The sequence below is a fragment of the Manis javanica genome, chromosome 9, assembly GCF_040802235.1.
Source record: "Manis javanica isolate MJ-LG chromosome 9, MJ_LKY, whole genome shotgun sequence".
NCBI classification, from domain to species: domain Eukaryota; kingdom Metazoa; phylum Chordata; class Mammalia; order Pholidota; family Manidae; genus Manis; species Manis javanica.
The window spans coordinates 87,550,311-87,571,389 of NC_133164.1; the positions used below are offsets into that span (position 1 = coordinate 87,550,311).

The 21,079-nt window shown below is 35.8% G+C and overlaps 1 protein-coding gene across 8 annotated transcripts in view; it reads left to right on the forward strand.

Annotated features, from left to right (window-relative positions):
* Nucleotides 1-21,079, forward strand: part of GREB1L (GREB1 like retinoic acid receptor coactivator) — a 246,383-nt gene that overhangs the window by 122,229 nt on the left and 103,075 nt on the right. For 7 of the 8 annotated variants that reach the window (XM_037017933.2, XM_037017910.2, XM_037017912.2 and 4 more), the window contains 5 exons: nt 1,619-1,778; nt 1,986-2,183; nt 10,654-10,830; nt 15,288-15,464; nt 17,680-17,802. In XM_037017933.2, the coding sequence (XP_036873828.1) occupies nt 1,622-1,778; nt 1,986-2,183; nt 10,654-10,830; nt 15,288-15,464; nt 17,680-17,802 (832 nt within the window). In that variant the 5' untranslated portion in view covers nt 1,619-1,621. Of the gene's footprint in view, nt 1-1,607; nt 1,779-1,985; nt 2,184-10,653; nt 10,831-15,287; nt 15,465-17,679; nt 17,803-21,079 lie in introns of all 8 variants that reach the window. The other variant, XM_037017896.2, reaches the window with a different exon arrangement.

A 21,079-nucleotide genomic window follows, 5' to 3' on the forward strand; every position in this document is an offset into this window, starting at 1 on the left:
ATTATGACAGGTTTTAATAATTATGAAATTAGTTGGCATATTACAGTAATTATTTCCATAACAGTTTAACACATATTGCATACCCATACTAGTGGTCAAATAGTTAATTTTGGAATCAAGTTACTTGGGGCTGGGTTTTTATTTCAGTACCTAAAATACTTTTGGCAAAATAGAGAAATTGTCAAAAGAGATTCATCCAGATTTCAATGTACAGAACCATTAAGGCAGGTTAGAAATTTTTTCTTTTAATCTGTTTTTATTTTCTAAAGGTTTTCAGCATAAAGGATGAATAAAAATGAAATAAAACACTTTTGTCTTGAATGCATGGTTAACTTTGTGTTTTTTGGAATGTGCTTGGGAAAAGATACTATCTCTTCAAACCCATTTAATTTATTAATTGGACAAGACACATAAAAAAGCTTGATGTATCAATTTTTTAAATTCAATTCTGGTTTTAAATATTTCCCCCAAAATCTCAGAATTGAATTGGAAAGTCAAATACTAGACCCCACTAATTATAATTAAGAGTGACAAATGTCCATTTGAAAGAAAAAATGAAATGGGACAAATAGCACAAAAGAGAACTGTGAATAAACGATTGTTTTTAACTTGGATTGTAGACTGTATGAGAACTTGCAAGAACCATGTTTGATTTCTTTGGTAGTTACATGTTACCACTCATCAGTGAATATTTTTAATAGAGAAACCATTATTGTGTAAGCATATGCTAGTGACAGAGCATATGCCTCCTCCATCCCCCCCACCTGTTTTGATCATGTGTGCGGTCCATTGAAAATTAAATCACTTTTGAGCTTTAGAAAATTTGAGTGTTTATCGTTGTATCTGGGGGAAGTCTTAGGAGCTTGAATAAAAGCAGTATTTCAGGAAAATGTCATTTGACAGACTTTGATTTTCTTCCACTTGTAACTTTTAATTGGGTGTCATGCATATACTTTTGGTTATGAAAGGAACCTTTTTGTAAGAAAGGAACCTAATAATTTATTTCTTGCCAGGTTTATTGAGATATGACTGACATATAACATTGTATTCGTTTTAGGTGTACAACACAAAGATTTGATATATGTATATATTGCAAAGTGATTACTGTAATAAGTTTAGCTAATAACCATCACCTCACATAGTTACAATTTTTTTCTTGTGAAGAGGAACCTGTTAATTTAAATACATGGCATTTAGTTTCTTATTACCTATTATGAGAAAGGTTGCCAAAACGTGATTCAAGCTCTTCCTCCAAGTCATAGGAATCTCTAACAAAGCTTTGATAAACTCAGCCAGTTTGATGAAAAATCTCTGTATACTGCTCACTGCTACCAGGAAATATGTAAAAAGCATTTATTACTATTTGATTCTCAGATACAAAATCCTTTAAAGAGGCTTTCTTTAAGAAGTTTGCACTGTAAAAACAAAAAGCTAAAGTGGTAGAACATAATTTATGCAAGTTGTTTTAAGAAATAGAGGTAGTGTTCATATAGTTCATATCTTAACAAGATAAATGGGTATAGTTTATATTAGTTATACATGTACTTTGCAGACATATAATCCTCTAATTATATCAATTTTCTCCTTTCTTCCACTTTTCCCTTGAGGGGTGGTGTAGACCATGGGGAATTCATATGCTGGGCAACTGAAATCTGCTCAGTTTGAGGAAGCTCTCCACAACTCCATAGAAGCCTCTCTCCGATGTAGTAGTGTGGTACCACGGCCCATTTTTTCTCAATTATACTTGGACCCTGACCAGCATCCTTTCTCATCTGCAGGTAAATTTCTCAATTCCGCACATTTCTAGACTCCTTTTAAAAGAAGTGGGAATTCCAAGTCTGGGGACTTCTGAAATAAATTGATTAAATGTTAGGAAATGCTAGTCTCCCTGTCCTCAGATATTTCAAAACTGTGAGTTTTTCTTCTGATTATTTTCCCATACTCATCTTTTTATTAAATCAGCTATGATTTATTTGCTCACCCAGATGTAAAACCCAAGGTGGAGGATCTGGATAAAGATTTGGTACACCGCTACACGCAAAATGGAAGCCTGGATTTTTCTAACAATCTAACAGTTAATGAAATGGAAGATGATGAAGATGATGAAGAAATGTCCGACTCGAATAGCCCACCAATTCCCTACACACAGAAACCCGCCCCAGAAGGGTCTTGCACTACTGACGGTGGGCTTCAGTTTTGTTTTTTTTCAATCCCTACAATATTGTCTGGCAAGTTTCCAGTCATTACATGTGGTGCTCAAAGCTGGAAACCAGTGATTACAGAAAGGAATGAAGAATGCTGGTGCTCGTACTCACATGATCCTCCATGATCACTTCATAGCAGGTGTCTATAAGCAAGACAAGTCTTATCACCCCATCTTATAGATGAAGAGACTGAGATTCAGAGTCAGGCAGTTGAGTGGCTTCTCTGAGATGGTATGTGGCAAAGGCAGGCCTAGACCCAGGTCAGGGCTTTTCCTGTGCTGCAGGTATTTCCTGCAAGAATGCTACTGTTTCAGGAACGTTTTTAGTGCTCGCTCTTCCTCCTTCTGTTCCACCCCCAAAACAATAGAGATATCAGATTTTCATATTACCTTTCCATTTATTTTGAACAATCATCCAGGTTATTGCTGTCTATAGTAGATAAAAATATACATAATTTGATAATCCCATTTGTTTTGTCAACCTCCCCTTCCACCAACGCTTTAACCACACTTTTATAAAGAAAACCCTAATATAAAACAAGCTCAGTATTTCATGGTTTTGGTGATGTCACAACTTAAAAATATACTCTTTCCCCTCCATTTAGTGTTACACAGTGCTGTTTTCTGGCCATATCAGCCTAATTAGCAGGTAGATTCTATTTTACCCATTTTAGCCAGAGCTTTTTTATACACAGGTGACTTGGATTTGGGGTGATTCCAAGGCATGAAAATCTTGGGGTGGAGAAGAGAGGGGTAAAATTTCAGGATATTCCCCCTACAAAGTTTGAAGTATAAATAATTTAGGATAAACTAGAGATTTAAATGTGTAAAGCCAGTTAAATAAGTTTGCACTGTTGGAAAGTTTTCTTTTCTCTTGACTTTTTTTTCTTTTCTACTCTTAATCTCTCTCTTTTTAAGAATCTGATAAACTGTGAAAGGCTCAAAGACCCGACTAGTAGTTTATCTGCCCTGATTCACTACAAATGGTCTCTAGCAGTTAGGACTACTGCTCTTTGAGTTGGGCCTGCCTCTAGCACATCATTCTTTCTAAATCTGCTTCCACATAGGATTGGTTTCTTTTTCCCAGACTTAATATAGTATGTATCAGTTGACTCATTCTTGATGTAATACAGGCCTTTAAACCTGTAGAGGTAAGGAAGGTAAGTGGTATTCAGTTTCCACTTAACTGTTTTATATCCGTTTTCATGACTTTTATTTAATTAATCGGTTAACTCATTTATCAGTTAACAAGTAGATGTTGAAATAGTGCTTAAACTGTTAGATTGTCTTTGAGAATCTTGTTATACGTAAGAATTAAACAACCAGAGTAAAGCTTTAGAGAATGATTTTGAAATATCGAATTTTATACAACAAATCGCAGAGGAATTCCTCTTTTTTCTGTGCTCTCAGTTTGCCTTTTAGGGTATCTGACACTGGTGTTATTTATAAGCAAGTATGGAAACCTGTTTAGCACTCACCAAGATATAAAGTCAGTGATCTAGCAGATAGCAAATATTTCTTGAATTTTAAAACGTGAGAACATTACTCTTACCCTGTAGCAATTATGTGAAGTTTAAGGGGAGGGTAATCTTCTTTTTAGAGATGACAGGGGAAACTTGAATGTGCAATTTTTCAGAGTTAAAAAATAAACTAGCCCACCCAAGCACAAGATTCAGATTCCAAGACAACGGGAAAACACTAGTCCTGCACGGAGATTCCCACATCAGCTACTTTGGTTTCTTATAATTAATTACAGGTTCGTTATTCCTTTTCCCCTTTAATCCACATGAAGGTGGCTGTTAAAAACAAAAAGCGAAGTTTATAGGCTGGCCCGAGTTCTTTCAGTTTCGCTCTTTCCAAGGTAGTTACAAGAGTCCTCTCACTCAAAGCATAACAGCCCTGAAATTTTCGTGTAAAACTGACAGTAAAATAAGGTAGTGTAATATCTGGACTTGTTTCAGCATACCACCTTCCCTTCATGGGAAATCCTCTTACCTAAGACTTAAAGGAAGGTAAAGCTATTTTTAGAGGCAATTTAGATAAGCAGATACTTAATACCTGCTGGGCTTCTAGGGGTTACCATTCAGATGTAAATTTTGGTTGCTAATTTCTTATGTAAATTATTAGAATAGTGTAGGTTCCTACCCTGCTGGGAGGCAGTTGATTGTCTGAAGGGGTGAAGGGCAACCAAATTTTAGGCTTCCAAATACTGCTTTGATTACTTTAGTTTGTGTTTACAGCTGTTACGGTAAACTGTCCCAACCCCCCATTTAGATTACTCTGTAACCTTCAAGTTGGAGATAATTGCAGAAGGCAGATCTAGTTCTGGGAAGTGAAAACTTGGCTATTTTCTTAAGGAAATGCAGATGAAACTTACAAAGAAGGACTTTGTAGTATTGATTCCTTTTTAAAATTAAAATCACTTGCTGCAAGAGTGTCAGTATTAAGCGAGCCTTTCAGTATTACTCTCAGAAAATGGAACTATTTAAGGGCAGGTTTGTCAAATCAATTGTTATTTGTATGTGCACATCGATAGCTTATCTTTCTTGCGTACAGTAAACAGGCTTAGGTCCTTCCTTAGGGTACTCTTTCAGAGATCTTCCAGTAGCTTCCAAAAGATAGATCCTATCTTTCTTGGATTAGTTCAGATGTAATTCAAAGTTACCCTAAAGGGGAGTAGTAAGACTTCTTTCATTTTGTTTGAGGTTTTAATTGAGATTTCTTATTTAATCTTTATTATATTAATAATGCATTTCTTATAGTGGGAAAGTAGAAACTACCTACAACACCAAATATCTGGATCCTGTAGGTCTTGAAATACAATCATATTTCATAGATTCATTACCTACCTTCTTTGCAGACACGCGGAGCTTATTTTCAATCTTAAAAAAATTAAATATTGCTCTTTGCATAATGTTTTTTCGTAATTGGGGGTCCTTTATGATATATTTTGTATATAATTAGCTGATCTGAATCCCAAGAATGAGGGTTTACAGAAAGCAGTCGGTTAATAATAGCACATAGCAGAAGGTCAAACCTTTGGCAGGTGAGCCTATTCTCAGAATACTTAGAAACTGAGCTTAGGAACGTCTCCTGGATTTTGCAGCCATTTCTGGCCTTGGATTGATTTCTTCCTGACCCTTTTCCTGGACTCAGCCTTGTCTGTTCTTTCTCTCCTATTCTCTCTCTTCCTAATTAAATTGTCTGTATGGCTTGTCTTGGAGAGTAAATAGAATGCAAGAAGATAAAATAGGACATTAAAAAAGTAGACTATTATTTAAGAATAATTTTATATTTACAGGAAAACTGAGAAAAAAGTACAGAGTTTCTATATATCCCCATATTTCTCCCACTTTTTAACATGTTACATTATTAATTTTCATAGTAATTCAAGTCCATAGTTTATTTGGGTTCCTTAGTTTTTACCTAATGCCCTTTTCCTGTTTCTAGAATCCCATCCAGGACACTGCATTAGATTCTGTTGTCATGTCTCCCTAGGTTCCTATTGGCTGTGACAGTTTCTCAGACTTCCCTTGTTTTTGATGGCCCTGACAGTTTTAGGAATTATTGGTCAGGAGGACCCTTTATTGGAATTTGTCTGATGTTCTTCTCCTGAAGACTGTGGTTATGTGTTTGGGGGAGGAAGGTCATGGGTAAAATGCTATTTTCATCATATTTTATCATCCCATACTATCAGCATGATTCATGACTATTGATGGTGACGTAAATCTCCTGGCTGAGGCAGTGTTACCTCTACTCTCGTCCCAGCTTTCCATGCTATGGAGAAAGTCTCTACACTCAGCCTACACTTAAAGAATGCGGGTCATTCTCCACCTCCTTGAGGAGGCAGTAGCTACATAAACTATTTGAAATTTTAATGTGTGAGAATTTGTCCCTACTACCCCATTTTTTAAGTTAGCCAGTTATTTATTTTTATCATTTATGCTTTGGGTTTTATTTTATGTTAGGGTTATAATTCAATACTATTTTATTTATTTTGTTGCTCAGATTGTTCCAGTCTTGGCCATTGGGAGCACCTTCAGTTGTTTCCTTTTATATACTTTTACCATTGTGGGCTTTTTTTTTTTTTAAGCAAAAGATAGGACATTTTCTCCTGTCACTGTTGCAGGCACCTCTTTAAAAATCTTTTTAAGAGGAGAATAGAAAACATGCTTCTCAAACAATTCAATCATGTTTAGTAATTATTACTGTTGACCTCTAGGTGTCCTCATCATAAATGGGAAAATGCTCGAAGGCTGTAGTGCAGAAAACTAGTAGTGCCTCTTATTTTCAGTGGACTGTGGAATTTTCATTTTGCCACAGAAATCACTCTGAAGTCATTTTACATCCATGGAAAACCCGGCTTTCTTAATGTGTTCTTTACACTATCTTCTTGACTCTATTCCTGTTTAAGCCCAGAACCAAAATTGTACTTTTCCCCCTTAATCTCCCTTGCTGCAAGGTATTGCTTTTAAAATCTCATCAGAAATGTCACTCTCTCTAATCACGGGTCACCTTTGTGGTTTGCAAAACCATGCATTTTAAGGATTCATCAGGTATGAGAGAGGTAGATGCCAATGCAGCCCATAACTGGCAGGGCCTGTTGTGGCAAGTGCCCCCTAGGGTTCAGCCTGGAAACTTGGGTGACAGGATCCAGCAGAAAGAGGCAAAGAAGCCAGAGGAGAGTGCTCTACATCAGACTGAGGGAAGGTGAGCGTTATACGAATCAAAGAGATGTTAATGAGGACGAAGGAGGGCCTAACTTGGAGTAAAGAGATCTGGGTTCTAATCCCATATTTTCTGGTCTGGGTATGTCACTTTGGACCATCTTCATACCCTTTTGGGCCCCTACTTTCCTCATTTACATATTAGAGAGATTGGAGTATGTTAGTAGTACTCAATCTTTGACTCACAAATCTCTTATAGTAATATGTAATCTTTTGAATCCCTTAGGAATTTAAAAGCTAATTCTGTCATATATGGCATGTGGTAAAGACTTGATTTTAAATACAAAGTATTTATTTCAGATCGTATATGATTATACTCTTCAATATTATTTATGCATATGAGAAAAAAATTGTCTACATTTTTATCATAGTAATTGCTACTTATTTTAAATTGATACCATTTTGTTAACAAATTCAAAATTAAATGTTATAAATAAAATAAAATAAAATTCAAAATATACTTTCAATACCCAAATTTTGTAATTTAAAAATTTTAGGATTAAAAGGATGATCTAGCTTATTTTTGTAATTTTTGCATTTCGCTTTACATGATGAAAAGGTTTCAGACTGCTATTGCAGAATTTCTCTGCAAATAACATGGTGCTGGACGAGATAAACTTTTCTCTCTTATATGAAATGGCAAATTACATTAAATCACTAAAATTTTGTGTATAACATTGGTTTTTTAGTGTCTTAGAACATATTGGTGCATTTTCTATAATTTTATAATTTGATGAATGGAATTAGAATTAAATCTAGCTTTCATATCTAGCAAAGAGCATTTTTAGGCACATTTGTAAAATGACTGTGTTCATTAACACAATCAGTGTTCCCTAAGCTACCCGTCATTAACTAATAGCCCATTCTGGGTATGAATTAAGCAACATACCAATACATCTGGCTGTTAATAATAACGACTTAAAAGTGTGTAATAATCAAAATCACACACTGATAAAGGTTCAACCAAGTGAGTCCTGAATTCACTCAAATGGTTTCCACATTCCTACCTGTGTAGAATGGAAGGCCCTCAGAGCATTCTGTTTTAAAAATAGGATATTAGAATAATTTTTAGTTTTTGGAAATTGGTATTGATGTCCATTTGAGTTTCACTTATAATTCCCAGGTGTCATGGAATGCCTTTATGAGTCCAGTCCCTGGGAGTTTATAAATTTTTGGGGAAGTGCTATATCCCATCTTGAAGTTCCAGATAGCTTTGATGTTTTAAAAAGCTTGTAATGATTTGTGAATTGGCACAAATTAGTACAAACTTGTGGTTCCATCTAGTCCATTCTTTCTAATATAACATGAGTCAAAGTTGTAGGAAGGTTGTGTTACCACTTCTTAGAGACAGCTCCCTAAGCATTCTGTTTTCATAAACAGGCAATTGTGAACCTCTTATCACTGAATTTATCAATAGCTTTGGAGAAGATATTTTTATATGTTCTGCCTATTGGAGCAAGTCACAACAAAAGCTGCTACTTCTTAGTAGGAAATGTGTTTCTGAGTTTACTGTCTATACACAAATCAATAATTCCTTTGAATAAAAAATTTAGTGCCCCTTTTGGGACTTTAAAATGTCTCCTAGACTTAATATTTTAGATTTTGGTGAAAAAGTCTATGTTCACCTCTGATGGTTTTACTCTGAATTATAACTGTTCATGGCTTTTTTTTTTTTTGCCAAGTTGAATAGTATTTTTTTGTGTGTTTTTATATAGCAAACTACCCATGTCTTACAGTACTAGACTCTTTATGTAACTTTGGACATGTTCTCTTACCTTTCTGAGCTGTAATTTCTCTCATCTTTGAAAAGGAGATAGTATTATCTACCTAGAATTGTTGAGAGGATTAAATAAGATAATCTATGCAGTGTTAGCACTGTCCCTGGCTTATGTGCTCCTTAGAGCTTAGCTGCCATCAATCTCATCATCGTCATCATCATCATCAAACCAGTAGGTCCTGTCCCTTAATGAGGTTGGGAACAGCAGAATTTTTAAGGGGTTCTGTGTATCCATAGACTCCAAAAAGTGTTTGTAAACTGAACAAATAACATAATTCATATTTATGTGACCATTTCTCAAATAAATATAGATGACATTGTAAGTAGTAAAACACAGATTCATTTAAAATTGTTAAAGAATTTATAATAACATTTAGATATTTTTCTCAATTCATGAACACTTAAACTTGAATTTTTTAATGCTACAAGATCTACAAGCTTGAAATGGTTGAACCCCACTGTTTTTGTCATTTTTAGTCTTTCTTCTGTTGACTTTTTCCAATTCCATTATGTCTGCTTTTGAGGTTTGATAAGTCAAACCATTTGGTAAATTTATATGCACCAGAGCTTCATACAATGTTTGATGTTGTTTTCTTTTTTCTTCTCTATACTAACTGATGGCATCCACTGTTTGTTGGCATTTGGTTACCATCATAATATGTACTGATGCTGGAGGAGTCTAACATGGCTCTTCCCTCTGTACTAGGTGATGGTGATGGCATTCTGCTTAGGTTTGTGCTGGAGAGTGAAGCAACCATCCTCCATTTTCCACAACTCTCTGAAATAGCATTTTTCATATTTTATTCAGTCTCTTGGTTGTGACAGAAACCCAGCTCAGACTAGCTTACGCAGAATGAGGAAGTTCTTGGAAGAATTCCAAAGCCAAAGGTATCATGACCAAACCATAGGAAATTTGGACACAGCTGGGTGTCAGGCATCCAAACACTGCTGGAACATTCCCCCTAGTCCCCTGTTTCTGCTGACAGGCTTCTCCCACAGGGCAAGGACCAGAGCTGCCATCCTGTCCCTGTCTCCATGTTCAGAATCCCAGGGAAAAGGCTTCAGCTGGCCTGGTTTATGTCAGGTCCCACCAACTGTTCAACTATGGTCAGAAAGGTAGGATAGTACAGTGGCTCAGCTTGGACCAGGTGCCAGTTCCAGGTCGCTCTGCAATGTCTCAACTCTCCAGGAATCACATGATTAGAGTGCAGCAAGGACTCTAATCATCTCCCAGAAAACATAAAGTCAGCCCTTGGCTGCAGAAAATGCCTGTCCTATGTAATATTGTTTTGTGATTATCAGTTCCTTAGACATCCTTCCAACTGACCACAGTGGGAATCTAGAAGAAGATACATTTTATCCAACTCTATCCCCAGGCCTAGGACAGCATCAGTGGCAAATAATTTTCAGTAAATGATAAACTAATCAATTAGTGTAATATATTCAGGAATACAAAATGGTTGTGTGAGGTTTTGTCATGTTTTGTCATGTCATATCTAGTGAAAATAACCTAACAGGTCTGAATTCTAGTTCTGGCCCATTCATTTATGAGTCATCAAACTGAGCTTCAGTCTCTCTCTTTGAGAAATGAAGAGTTTTCTGCTTTATGATTGTCCGCAGTTAGAGAGGCGACTTTTCATTGAAAGCAAAAACACTATTACTTATGCATAAAAAATTACACACATTTTTAGAAGTTTTCTGTGTCTGTATCACTTGCCTTACTTGTTGATCAGAAAATATAAAGTCATCAATGCTGGCTGAAATACCATCTTTCAGTGTCTTTTCGGCTCTTCTCAAAGGGGCACATATGACAGACTTGTCTTCTGGTTGGAGTACCTAACAGTACCTAATAGTAATTCATTCCCACTAGTAAATCTACTCTTCAGATGGGTGATGAGGAAATCCCTCTCTCAACATTTCATTGTACCCTTTTCACTGGTTTTTAGGTTTTTGTCAAGCAGGAAAGGATTTGCGTTTGGTATCTCTGTGTATGGAACAAATTGATATCCCAGCAGGATTCCTCCTGGTGGGGGCCAAGTCCCCCAATCTTCCTGAACACATCCTAGTGTGTGCTGTAGACAAGCGATTTCTGCCAGATGATCATGGAAAAAATGCACTTTTAGGTGAGTATTTCACACCTATAAAATTCCTTCCAAGATGAAGGAGGTAAAATACAAGTTTATTTTAAATTATCACAGAATTGTTTTAAAAATTATAGAGTTTATATATATATTTTAAATAGTTTAGTTCAAGTATGAATATAGTTTAGTTCAAGTATGAAACATTTTTTATTTTAGTAACTTCTTAAAAATTAGCTTTGATTTTTCATTTGTCAAAAGACTTGCCTTACTTGCTGCACTGATGGACAGTGACTGCATTGGGGTATGGGTGGGGACTTGATAATATGGGTAAATGTAGTAACCACATTATTTTTCATGTGAAACCTTCATAAGAGTATATCAATCATGCCTTAATAAAAAACTAAAAAAAAAAGACTTGCCTTATTGAAGAAACTTTTTAATCAGGTGTTAAAGGACAGCATGTGATTTATCAAAAATAAGTATTTTATAAAACAGAGTAGGATTTACTCTCTGTAGAATCATTTATCTGGATGTGATAAATCTGGGGACACTAAAATAATAAGATACAGTCTTTTCTCTTAGAGCTAACAACCTAGTTGGTTATGGTAAAATGATATTGGGAAACTTCTTAGCAGTTTAAAAGCATCATAGTTTGATGGAATGGAACAGTTGTTATTGTGGCTCTGAATTAGACATAATCACTCATACAAAATCACTTAGAATGCCTTTTTGCTCAATGATTTTTTATGACTAGGAGAACCCTTCTAGAATTATATCATGGAAAAGACACAGAAAACCCTATCAGAATAATAGATTTCATAATCCTATGTAATCAGGAAGATGACAACAAAGACCATGGGCTTCTGAATTGGAACTGGGTTTAAATTCCAGATTTGCCACTTAGTACTTTAAGAACCTGAGCAAGTTACTTCTCTTGAAGTCTCAGATTCCTTATCTATATAAAGTGGCCAATTTATATAGATGCCTACCTTACAGAGGGTTGTAAAAATCAAATGAGATGATGTGTATAAGGCAACCATCTAACACAGTGCCTGGCACATAGTACTAGCTCTTTAAATAGTAGTTATTCTACCATTCCATCATATTTATTAAACACCCTTATAGACATGTCTGTTTGGGTCCCTGGACCCAATTCCAGTGTGTGTGCATGGGAGGGGGTTTTCTCACACATGACACCAAGCAATTCTTGAACACCAGCAGGGTGTCAAAGAATTCAACTCAATTCACTATCTGCCCCAAGCAGCAATGGGTTCCCCAAGTTAAGGGCTCCATCCTGTAAGACTGTCCTCCACCTCCAATTTGAGATGCCAGTTGCAAGCCCCATGCTCTTGCCTTTGCTTCTTACTGACCAGTTACAGACTGGAGGTTCCAATGACCTCTCCCTTAGGTTCGATTAATTTGCTAGAGTGACTCACAGAACTCAAGAAAACACCAACATTTGCCAGTTTAATAAAGGATACTGTTAAGGATATAATTTAATAACCAGATGAAGAGATACATAGGGCAAGTTTCCAAATAAAGGAGGTTCTATCCTTGTGGAGCTTGGGGCTTGTCTTGGAGACATGTGGAAGCTTTCTGGTTCCCCAAGTGTGGAAGCTCTCTCTGACAGAGAAGCAGGATGTAAAGAGAGAGCAAAATGCTCTTCTGTTGGGTTTTTGTGAGGGCTCCATTGTGTAAGTCATGACTGACTATATCATTGGATAATTCCGTATCCAGCCCTTCTGCCTTCCCTCATCCCAGGGGTTGGGGGCTGGCAGCTGAAAGTTCTCACCCTCACATTAGCCCCTAATTTGTCCCCCTAAACAGCCTGTACCCTTGGGTGGGGTCCAAGTCTCTATTGACATAACAAGACACCCTTTTCACCCTTATGGCTCTAAAGCATTTTCAGGAACTGTGGATGAAGACCAAATATATCTGAGAAATAAATTTTGGTCATCTGAATGACCAAATACATATTTCTTATAAATGATTATATTGCAGCTTGGAACTTTACTTACTTTCCCCAGCCTCATAAATGGACATACTTTTTATTAACCACTCCTCCAGGTGAAAGAGTAGTGCAACAAAATGGTAGAAGTTTTTCCTTAGATAAACATGTTGTTGAGATTTTTGGTACTCTTTATCCAAAAGTTAATATTCATCCAACATTTCTTACTTACAATGGGTGATTTTAGTATGCATTAAGATACAGTGGGGGAAAAAGTTTAAATTTCAAATATACTAGAGTCCCTGTGTTCTACAATATCAGTTTGTCTAAATTTTTATATAAAGTATGCAGATTCCAAAGACTGGGGGGAACTGATTTAAAAAATACATTGATACAGATGGCAGCTCATGTATTCCAAATAAACCATGCAATTGGAAGACTTGATTGACAGAAAAACTAGAAAGGTATTCAGGCTGTAAGAGGTGTTCTTTTTTGTGATGATGAACTTTGAGCAAATAAAGTCTCTCGTGAACCCAGGCTAATACTGAAAATGCACAGAGCTCAAAAAAATGAACTGTAGGATTCTAACTCTAATATTGTTAATTCTCATCATTAATGTGTTTCTGTTCTCTGAAGATTATCCAGATCCCTTGCTTTTCTCCCTCCTTATACATTCCTGCTTTTCACTGGAGAGGCAGAGGAAAAGATAAAGGATAATTTTAGTAATTTGTTAATCCTAATTCTCACACTAATCTTTCATGAACTGCTTGGACCTATCAGATAAGCCTCATTTTTTTTGGCACTGTCTTTATTTTAGCTGAAATGTTCCAACAGTTTTTTACTGTGTTTGGGATGTGCTATAACTGCCTCACAAGACAGGCAATTTTCCATCAAGGCATGATGATCACAGCACAGTGTAAGTTACACAGCACTGCTTTGTTCTGTGCTGAAAACCTGGTACCTGAGATAGTACTTGGCACACAGTAGAGTATTTGTTGAATGGATGTGTGCACACATGCATGGGTGGATGGATGCATGGATGGATGGTTTTAGAAACTTGGTGAACTAGGCAGCCACTGACAATTTTTTTTTTTTTTTGCCTATGCTCCAAGGTATTGGGCAAATAGCCATATGCTCTCAAATGCAATCCATCTCTGAATATATTCTAAATGATTTATGTAATTCTATTAATGTTTGTATTTCTTTTGAGTGATAGTAATAAACTAATTATATGGAATTACTAATTTTATGTAGCTGATTGAAAGTTATGACCTCTTGTTTAGCACAATGCCTGGCACCCAGGTAGCAGCTCAATAAATAATTGTTGAATAAATAACAATGAATTGTGCTGCCATTTCTGAATTTATTGTTAACATTCTGAAATTAGGACATTGTGAGATACCCTGTCTTTAATGCTCAAGGCCTTTCTCTTTATTTATCACCATTAATTTTATAACAGGTTGGTGTGGGGTTTAAAAAGAGTGTCACTTCTTCAGTGAATTTATTTTTCTGTTAGTTATTTATATATAGAGATATTGTATTTTTGCAGTTTGGAATGCCCTTTCTTATTTACAACTGCTTTGCATAAGTTGTATCTTAAAACCAATCACAACTAGAGGAACTCACTCTCTTCCTGTCACACTTCCCTCTGTGTATTAAGGGAGGCTGAAAAGTTATTTCCAATTAATCAGGGATGGCCTCTCATCCTCCTATTCTCCATTTCTTCTTCTTTCACAGTACTCTGCTCCAAACAGGTCACTGAAAGTTTTATTTTGTTTGATTAACGTGAGTGAGAACTGTTTGGATATTAGATTTAAATGAATAATGAGCTAGTTTGACTAAAGGAGGACTGAATAAAGAGGAAATGGGAATCTCAGATAACTCATGTCAGAAACTACAGTTAAACTCATAGAATCTGGGAAGATGACAATGCCAACTTTACCCATCACTTTCCATGCCTTCCTACCTGCAGACCAGCTTCCTCTTCTAATTCACAGTTTTTTTTCTTGCATACTTCAGCTGACAGGTCATTGATATAACCCCAACTTGGGTTCCAATTTTACAAAGCCTTACAAATCTAGGGTCTAGTACCATCTGACTGGTTTTTTTTTTGTATTGATTTCAAAGTTCCAAGAGAGAGACTCTGACTGTCCCAAACTGAGTCAACTCTGGCCCTGGAGGCAAGTCCACATGGGGAGAGAACAAGGGCCAGCAGTTTTTCTAAGAAGGGACTGTGTGGAGAATAAATAATGGACATTTCTAGGACTAAATTTTTCTTATTATTATGTCAACTACATAAGCTTTGTCACATGATACTATCCACTCTGTTTCCTTAACCATTATCCTTTTAGAGAAGCATTTAAATTATTTTCAGTCTTCACTGTTATAAAATAACTCTGCTTTAAACTTCGTTGTGCTTTCTTTCCTTTGAACTATTTTCTTGAAATTAGGAAGTTATTGGGTCAAAGACTGAATATTTTTATGGTTTTTATTGTAAAGGTATTGTATCAACTTACAAGGCCATCAGTAACTTTGGTTTTCTTCCTTTCAGGGTTTTCTGGAAACTGTATCGGCTGTGGAGAAAGAGGATTTCGGTATTTCACAGAATTTTCCAACCACATTAACTTGAAGCTCACCACCCAACCAAAGAAGCAGAAGCACTTAAAGTACTACCTAGTCAGAAGCTCCCAGGGTGTACTGTCGAAGGGACCTCTTATCTGCTGGAAAGGTAGCGTCAACTTCCAGGAGGGAAGGGAATGAGGATGGTACAATAATGACAAGTGGCCCATACAGGCGTCAGAATTCAGGTGTAATATAGATAAATATCCCAAGTTCAGGTGGCTATCCAAAAGTGTAAAGCCCTCTGGCAGGTTATTTGACTTGTTCCTTGCTATTTTTAATAGAGACTTTTCAAGTTTAGGAAAGTACGTGTCTGTGTATTTGTCTCCTGGGAGGGTAAAGGGCAGCTTTCAGGGGAAAAGCAGATACTTTCTGGCTCTTTGGTCATTTAGAAAGGACTTCAAAGTGTGAGTTTCCTGGTCAGATGCTCTTTCTACTTTATTCAGGCTCTTTGGTAATTCTTAAGCATCTATATTTTTCTATTTTAATAAGAGCTAAGCATACTTTAGAATGAATAATGCTCTCTTCATAATACATGGGAAAATGCACTATTATGTTAACAAACTTTTGTTTCTTTTCAATTAGAAAGAACTTAGCTAATTTGTTTACAGAGCTGAATCCAGTTGAAACCTTACATATTCATGTGGTTCATAGGATTTGCCACAAGTTCTATTCATTACTCTAATGTGGTGGAATATCTAATCTGTATTCTTTTGAGCAGTTCCTTAGTTTTTTCTCAGTTATTGACATTATGTTATTAAAGACAATATAAGAATTGTCTTTAATGTTTCCCTTTGCTGTCTGTGGAAGATTTCGGCCTGACCATGAAAAATAGTGCGGTAAACCCAAATTACAGCTGAGTCTTCCACTGTAATCCCTCTTGGTTGCATTTGAAATGACATTATATAACTCCTTAGGAAATGGCCGCATATTCCAAGCCAGGTATCATCAGAACCTAAAGCTTATGACCTTCAAATCACAAGCATGATGAATTATAGATAACTCTTTATCTTAAAGTCGAAAGAATTTTCCTTTAGAAAAATTGTTTTAAAGTCATAAACCCTAATGAAAGGGAAAAATAGGATAGGTTTTCCCTCCCTGCCTTTTAGCTGCCTCTTTAGCTTTTTGTTTTAGTTGCATAAAATATTTTTAACTTACTTAGTGCTCAAAGATAATTCATCTTTCTGGTAAAGAATAAATGAAATAGTTTGTGGGACAATGATCCTGAGTGGCTTCTAAAATTGACGTTTATATCAGTTGTTACTTAGAACTGGAAGTGTATATGTGTATATATACATTTATAAGAACATACAATATCAATATACATATATGCGTGTAATGCACATAATGTGGATATATCCTTTTAGGCCAAAATACAACAGCTCTTCAAGATTATAGCATAGAGGGTTATAGAAAACTGCCTCCAACCCTTTGATAAAGCTTATAAACTTGGAAACTCTCTAAAGGACCCTCTGTAATTAACTTTGTCATTTATAGCAATTTGTATTTTCTTTTTCACATGCTACCTTTAAAGACAAATATGGTAAAACATATAGTATAATTCAGTTGGAAATTACAGGCCCACAGAATGTCTTAGTATTTGCTATCTACTTGAATCAGTGCATATTATTAAAATTTTATACCAGAGCCCATTAAAATCAGCTTACTTAAAAAGAAGCTTGGTGTTGTATAATCGGTAATCACCTTGAATATTGTCTACCTATTTAACTTAATAAGAACTGAGAAATAATAAGAACTTGATCATTTCTAATTTTTCTCTTCTGCCTATAAATTTTCCTTTGCTACTGCTTTTGGATGTAAATAAGGTTGATGTTAGAAGGTTGAAGGCAGTCTAGACGGGCTCTAGTTTCCTGTTCAGCATTTAAGTCAATCCTGTACAGGGGGTTAACTGTTTTTTGAAAGCTTATTGAGTTTTTATAAGTTATTGGTAATTTAGCCTCAGTCTTTCCCATAAAGCTAGCATATTTTAGCCTCAGTCTTTCCTATAAAAACTAGCATGACTATATTGTTTATAAATAATTTTTCCCCTGGGAACTAGTTTGTGGGGGAACAGAAGTCTGATTATTCTTCATAATCATTTCTTTGCCTTCTAAACATGACATCTAGCCCAGGAAGACAAATTGTGCTCACCATCTTGAATGTTTCTTTGGAGTCAGGAATAGGGGAAGAGGGACCTCAGATAAGGAAGTGGTTTCCACTTATGGAGCAGCATTTATTTAGAGATGTTACAGATTCTGTCCCTATTGCCTGTTTCAGCAGAATAGTAGTCTCCTCACAATAATGTGATTCCTGCTCTTTTCCAGAATGTAGAAGCCGACAATCCTCTGTGACTTGCCACTCTATTAAACCAAACTCTTCAGTGTCATCAACTGTGACCCCAGAAAATGGCACAACTAATGGATACAAACCAGGATTCATTCAGACAGGTATGGGGTATTTTCTTTTGGAATTTCAAGCAGTAGATGTGTATTCAGTGAGTCATTAACACTTACTGTTGGCTGATTTGAATAGAAATAGTTTGAAATAGAGGTATTAATTGAGTTACTATTAGAATTAGAACACAACAAGAGATGACTCAATCTGTAGGTGAACAGAACCCCAACTCCCAGGAGTCCTACCAGTGCTAGGGAAGGGAGAAAGGAGCCAACAAGTCGGTGGGAAATTTAGCTCAAGCATAGGATCTGTCTCTAGAGGAGGCTGCTAGTAGTTAATAAATGGAAATGCAGACATGGGGGAAGACCCTATCATAGCTGTCAGTGGCGTGCACTGGGGATGTACTCAAGAAAACTAGAGATTCAAGGTAGGGATCAAACTGAGTGCACAGATTGTAGGGAGTATTGCACCAACCCGGATACAAAGTAACATCCCAAGGAAGGACTGAGGATCACAACCTAAGAATCTGGATCTCATTTCTAGTTCAAGATAGGGGTTTGGTTATAAGTAATCAGATAAAATTTTAGTGCCTCAAACTAGGTTACAGTATCAGAGCAGGATCAGCAGAATGGCTGATCTGATACTGAGTAGATAAGTTACCAGTCTAAGGCTTCTAAAAATTCCTCTAGCACAGAGGACTGCACAGGTCCAGGCCCCAGGTCAAGATAAGGCTCCAGGTGGGACTTAATGTTTCCAGGTGGCTGAAGGGCTGGAGGGCTATAACTGAAAAGATAGCTGCAGATAATATTTCAGAAAATTATTTAGAGCCAAGTTATATCTTAGGCAACAGAGAAAGTATTTTAAAACAATTGTGAATTTCTTTTAGTTCACTTGTTTTTTTTGGGGGGTGGTGAGAGTACCATTTTACTCATCGGATGTGCAAATTTCATAGCATATGTGCTTTGCCAGTGTCCCCTCAACCACAGGCTGGAAACAAGGCTGTCTTCATTTATTTCACTCTTTAGAATTCCTCTTCCAAATTTATGTAAAACTCTGATGAACTGGTGAATCATTTGTACTTATTTTCAGGATGGAAGTGATTATTAGAATAGATCAGTAACAGTAACAATGATAATAAAACTAACTTTAGGGCATTTCTTGCTATGTGTCCATGCTAAGCTAAGTCTACTTCATCCTGGAAAATAAAAGTCTAACCTTTGAACTATCTAAGAGATTTAGATAATGGCCATGATGTAAGAGGAAAGAACATTTCTCTAGAATAACTGTGTTACTAGGTTTTCAAGAAAGAAAAAAGGTGGCATTTGTCTCTTGGCATTGAAAAATTAGCCTTTATTACAATAATGATAAACCTACATGTCTCTCCTAGAGTATTACCTTAGAAATTTAATTGATTCTGTGGTGTATTTTCTTCCATTAGACCATGGAATATTGAAATGTGATTTTAAAACTACAGTATTAAAAATGAATATTTACTTCATTCCAACAAAAACTTATCGAGTGTTTACTGTGTTCTAAGATCCTTGTCAGATGCTGTAAGGCAGGTTTCCAGTACTTTACATATGGCTCTGATGATTTAAAAACCACTCATGTAAGGGATAAAAGAATATTAAAACATGTTATTTTTCATAAAAGAGAAAATGGATATATAAATAACCAGTTGAACCAGAAAATAATGAAAAGATATTAAAATGTTCATAAGCAGTAATTAAGTTTTAATTATACCAGGAAATATATTTTGAAAACAAACATTGCTCTGGAATAGAAGAAATCAAGATTCAGGCTTTAGCAAACGCTCCATCAGTTGCTATGAAGGGACACAGGCAAGGCACAGGCTGACTCACAGTGAATACAAGCACTGAGATCTATGCCAATACTCTTATGTATTCCTTGTGGAGGCAAAAGTGGTAATTTGACCATGCATGATATTAGCTATTAGGTGCAATCCAGAGAATTTAATAGAAGGAAGTGCCTTTAAAAGTGAAACTTTGACAAATAACACATGATTTCACCTATATGTAGAATCTAAAAACAAGCAAACAAACAAAAAAATAGACCCTTAAATACTGACAACAGACTGTTGGTTACTATAGAGGAGGAGGGTGGGGGGATGAGTGAAGTAGGTGAAGGGGATAAAGAGGCACAAACTTCAAATTATAAAATAAATTAGTCATAGGAATGGAAATACAGCATAGAGAATTTAACCAATAATGTTATAATATCTTAGTATGGTAGCAAGGGTAACTATGCTTATGTGGTGAGCATTTAGTATTGTATATAACTATTGAGTCACTATGTTGTACATCTGAAACCCACATAATGTATATCAGCTATATTCCAATAAAAAAGTGAGGCTTTGTATCTAAAACTTCCTGATGAATTATGTTTATAGAATCGTCAACAAAATTTATTGCTTCCTACACATGTTGAAAATAATAGGCTGTAAGAATTCCATGTTAATAGTGTGACATCATTGCAAACAGTGTATGCAGCATCTCCTTAGCTGATGGAGATTCTATAGCAGATTGCCTTCTTAATCTGCAGTTGGTGACTGCCTGTAATCAATGTTTCATAGCCTGAAATGTAGGCACACACATTGCATAGTATTTGAAGAAGGAATTAACTAAACAGTTTTGTTTTGCATTCCACCTGCCAGGCTCTGGATGTTCTGTTCTGTTTGGCTTGCCATCTTTTGCATATATTCATTCAACATATTTATGTCATTGATAATTCAAATTTCAGTCAACAAACCTTGTAAAATATATTATCATTTTGACCGAGGTGACTATACAGTTACCTACCTACATTATACACACATATCACAAACACACACATGTGTGCATTATACACACATACCACATACAAACACACACATGTGTTTAAACAGGACAAGAATTCAAGAATAGATGAAAAAAATCTCTGCCTAACCCAAGATATTGAAAGTTTCTCTTCTAAAAATTTTATTGTATTATCTCTTGCATTAAAGCCTGTGAGCCACTTTGGATTAATTTTTGTGCATAGTGTGCAGTAAGCATCTAAGATCATTTTTTTGCATGTGCTTTGCTATTGCTCCAACACCATCTTTGAACAGACTTATCTTCTTGTCAGTGAATTGCCTTTCTCAAAAATCAATTGACAATAATCAGAAGGATTTATTTCTGGAAAAATTGATAAAATGGACCTCATCAAAATTCAAGACTTCTACACTTCAAAAGGCAACATTAAGAAAATGAAAAGAAGTGACAGACTGGGAAAAAATATTTGCAATAATATTTAATAAAGGATTTTTATCCAGAATTTACAGAGCATTCT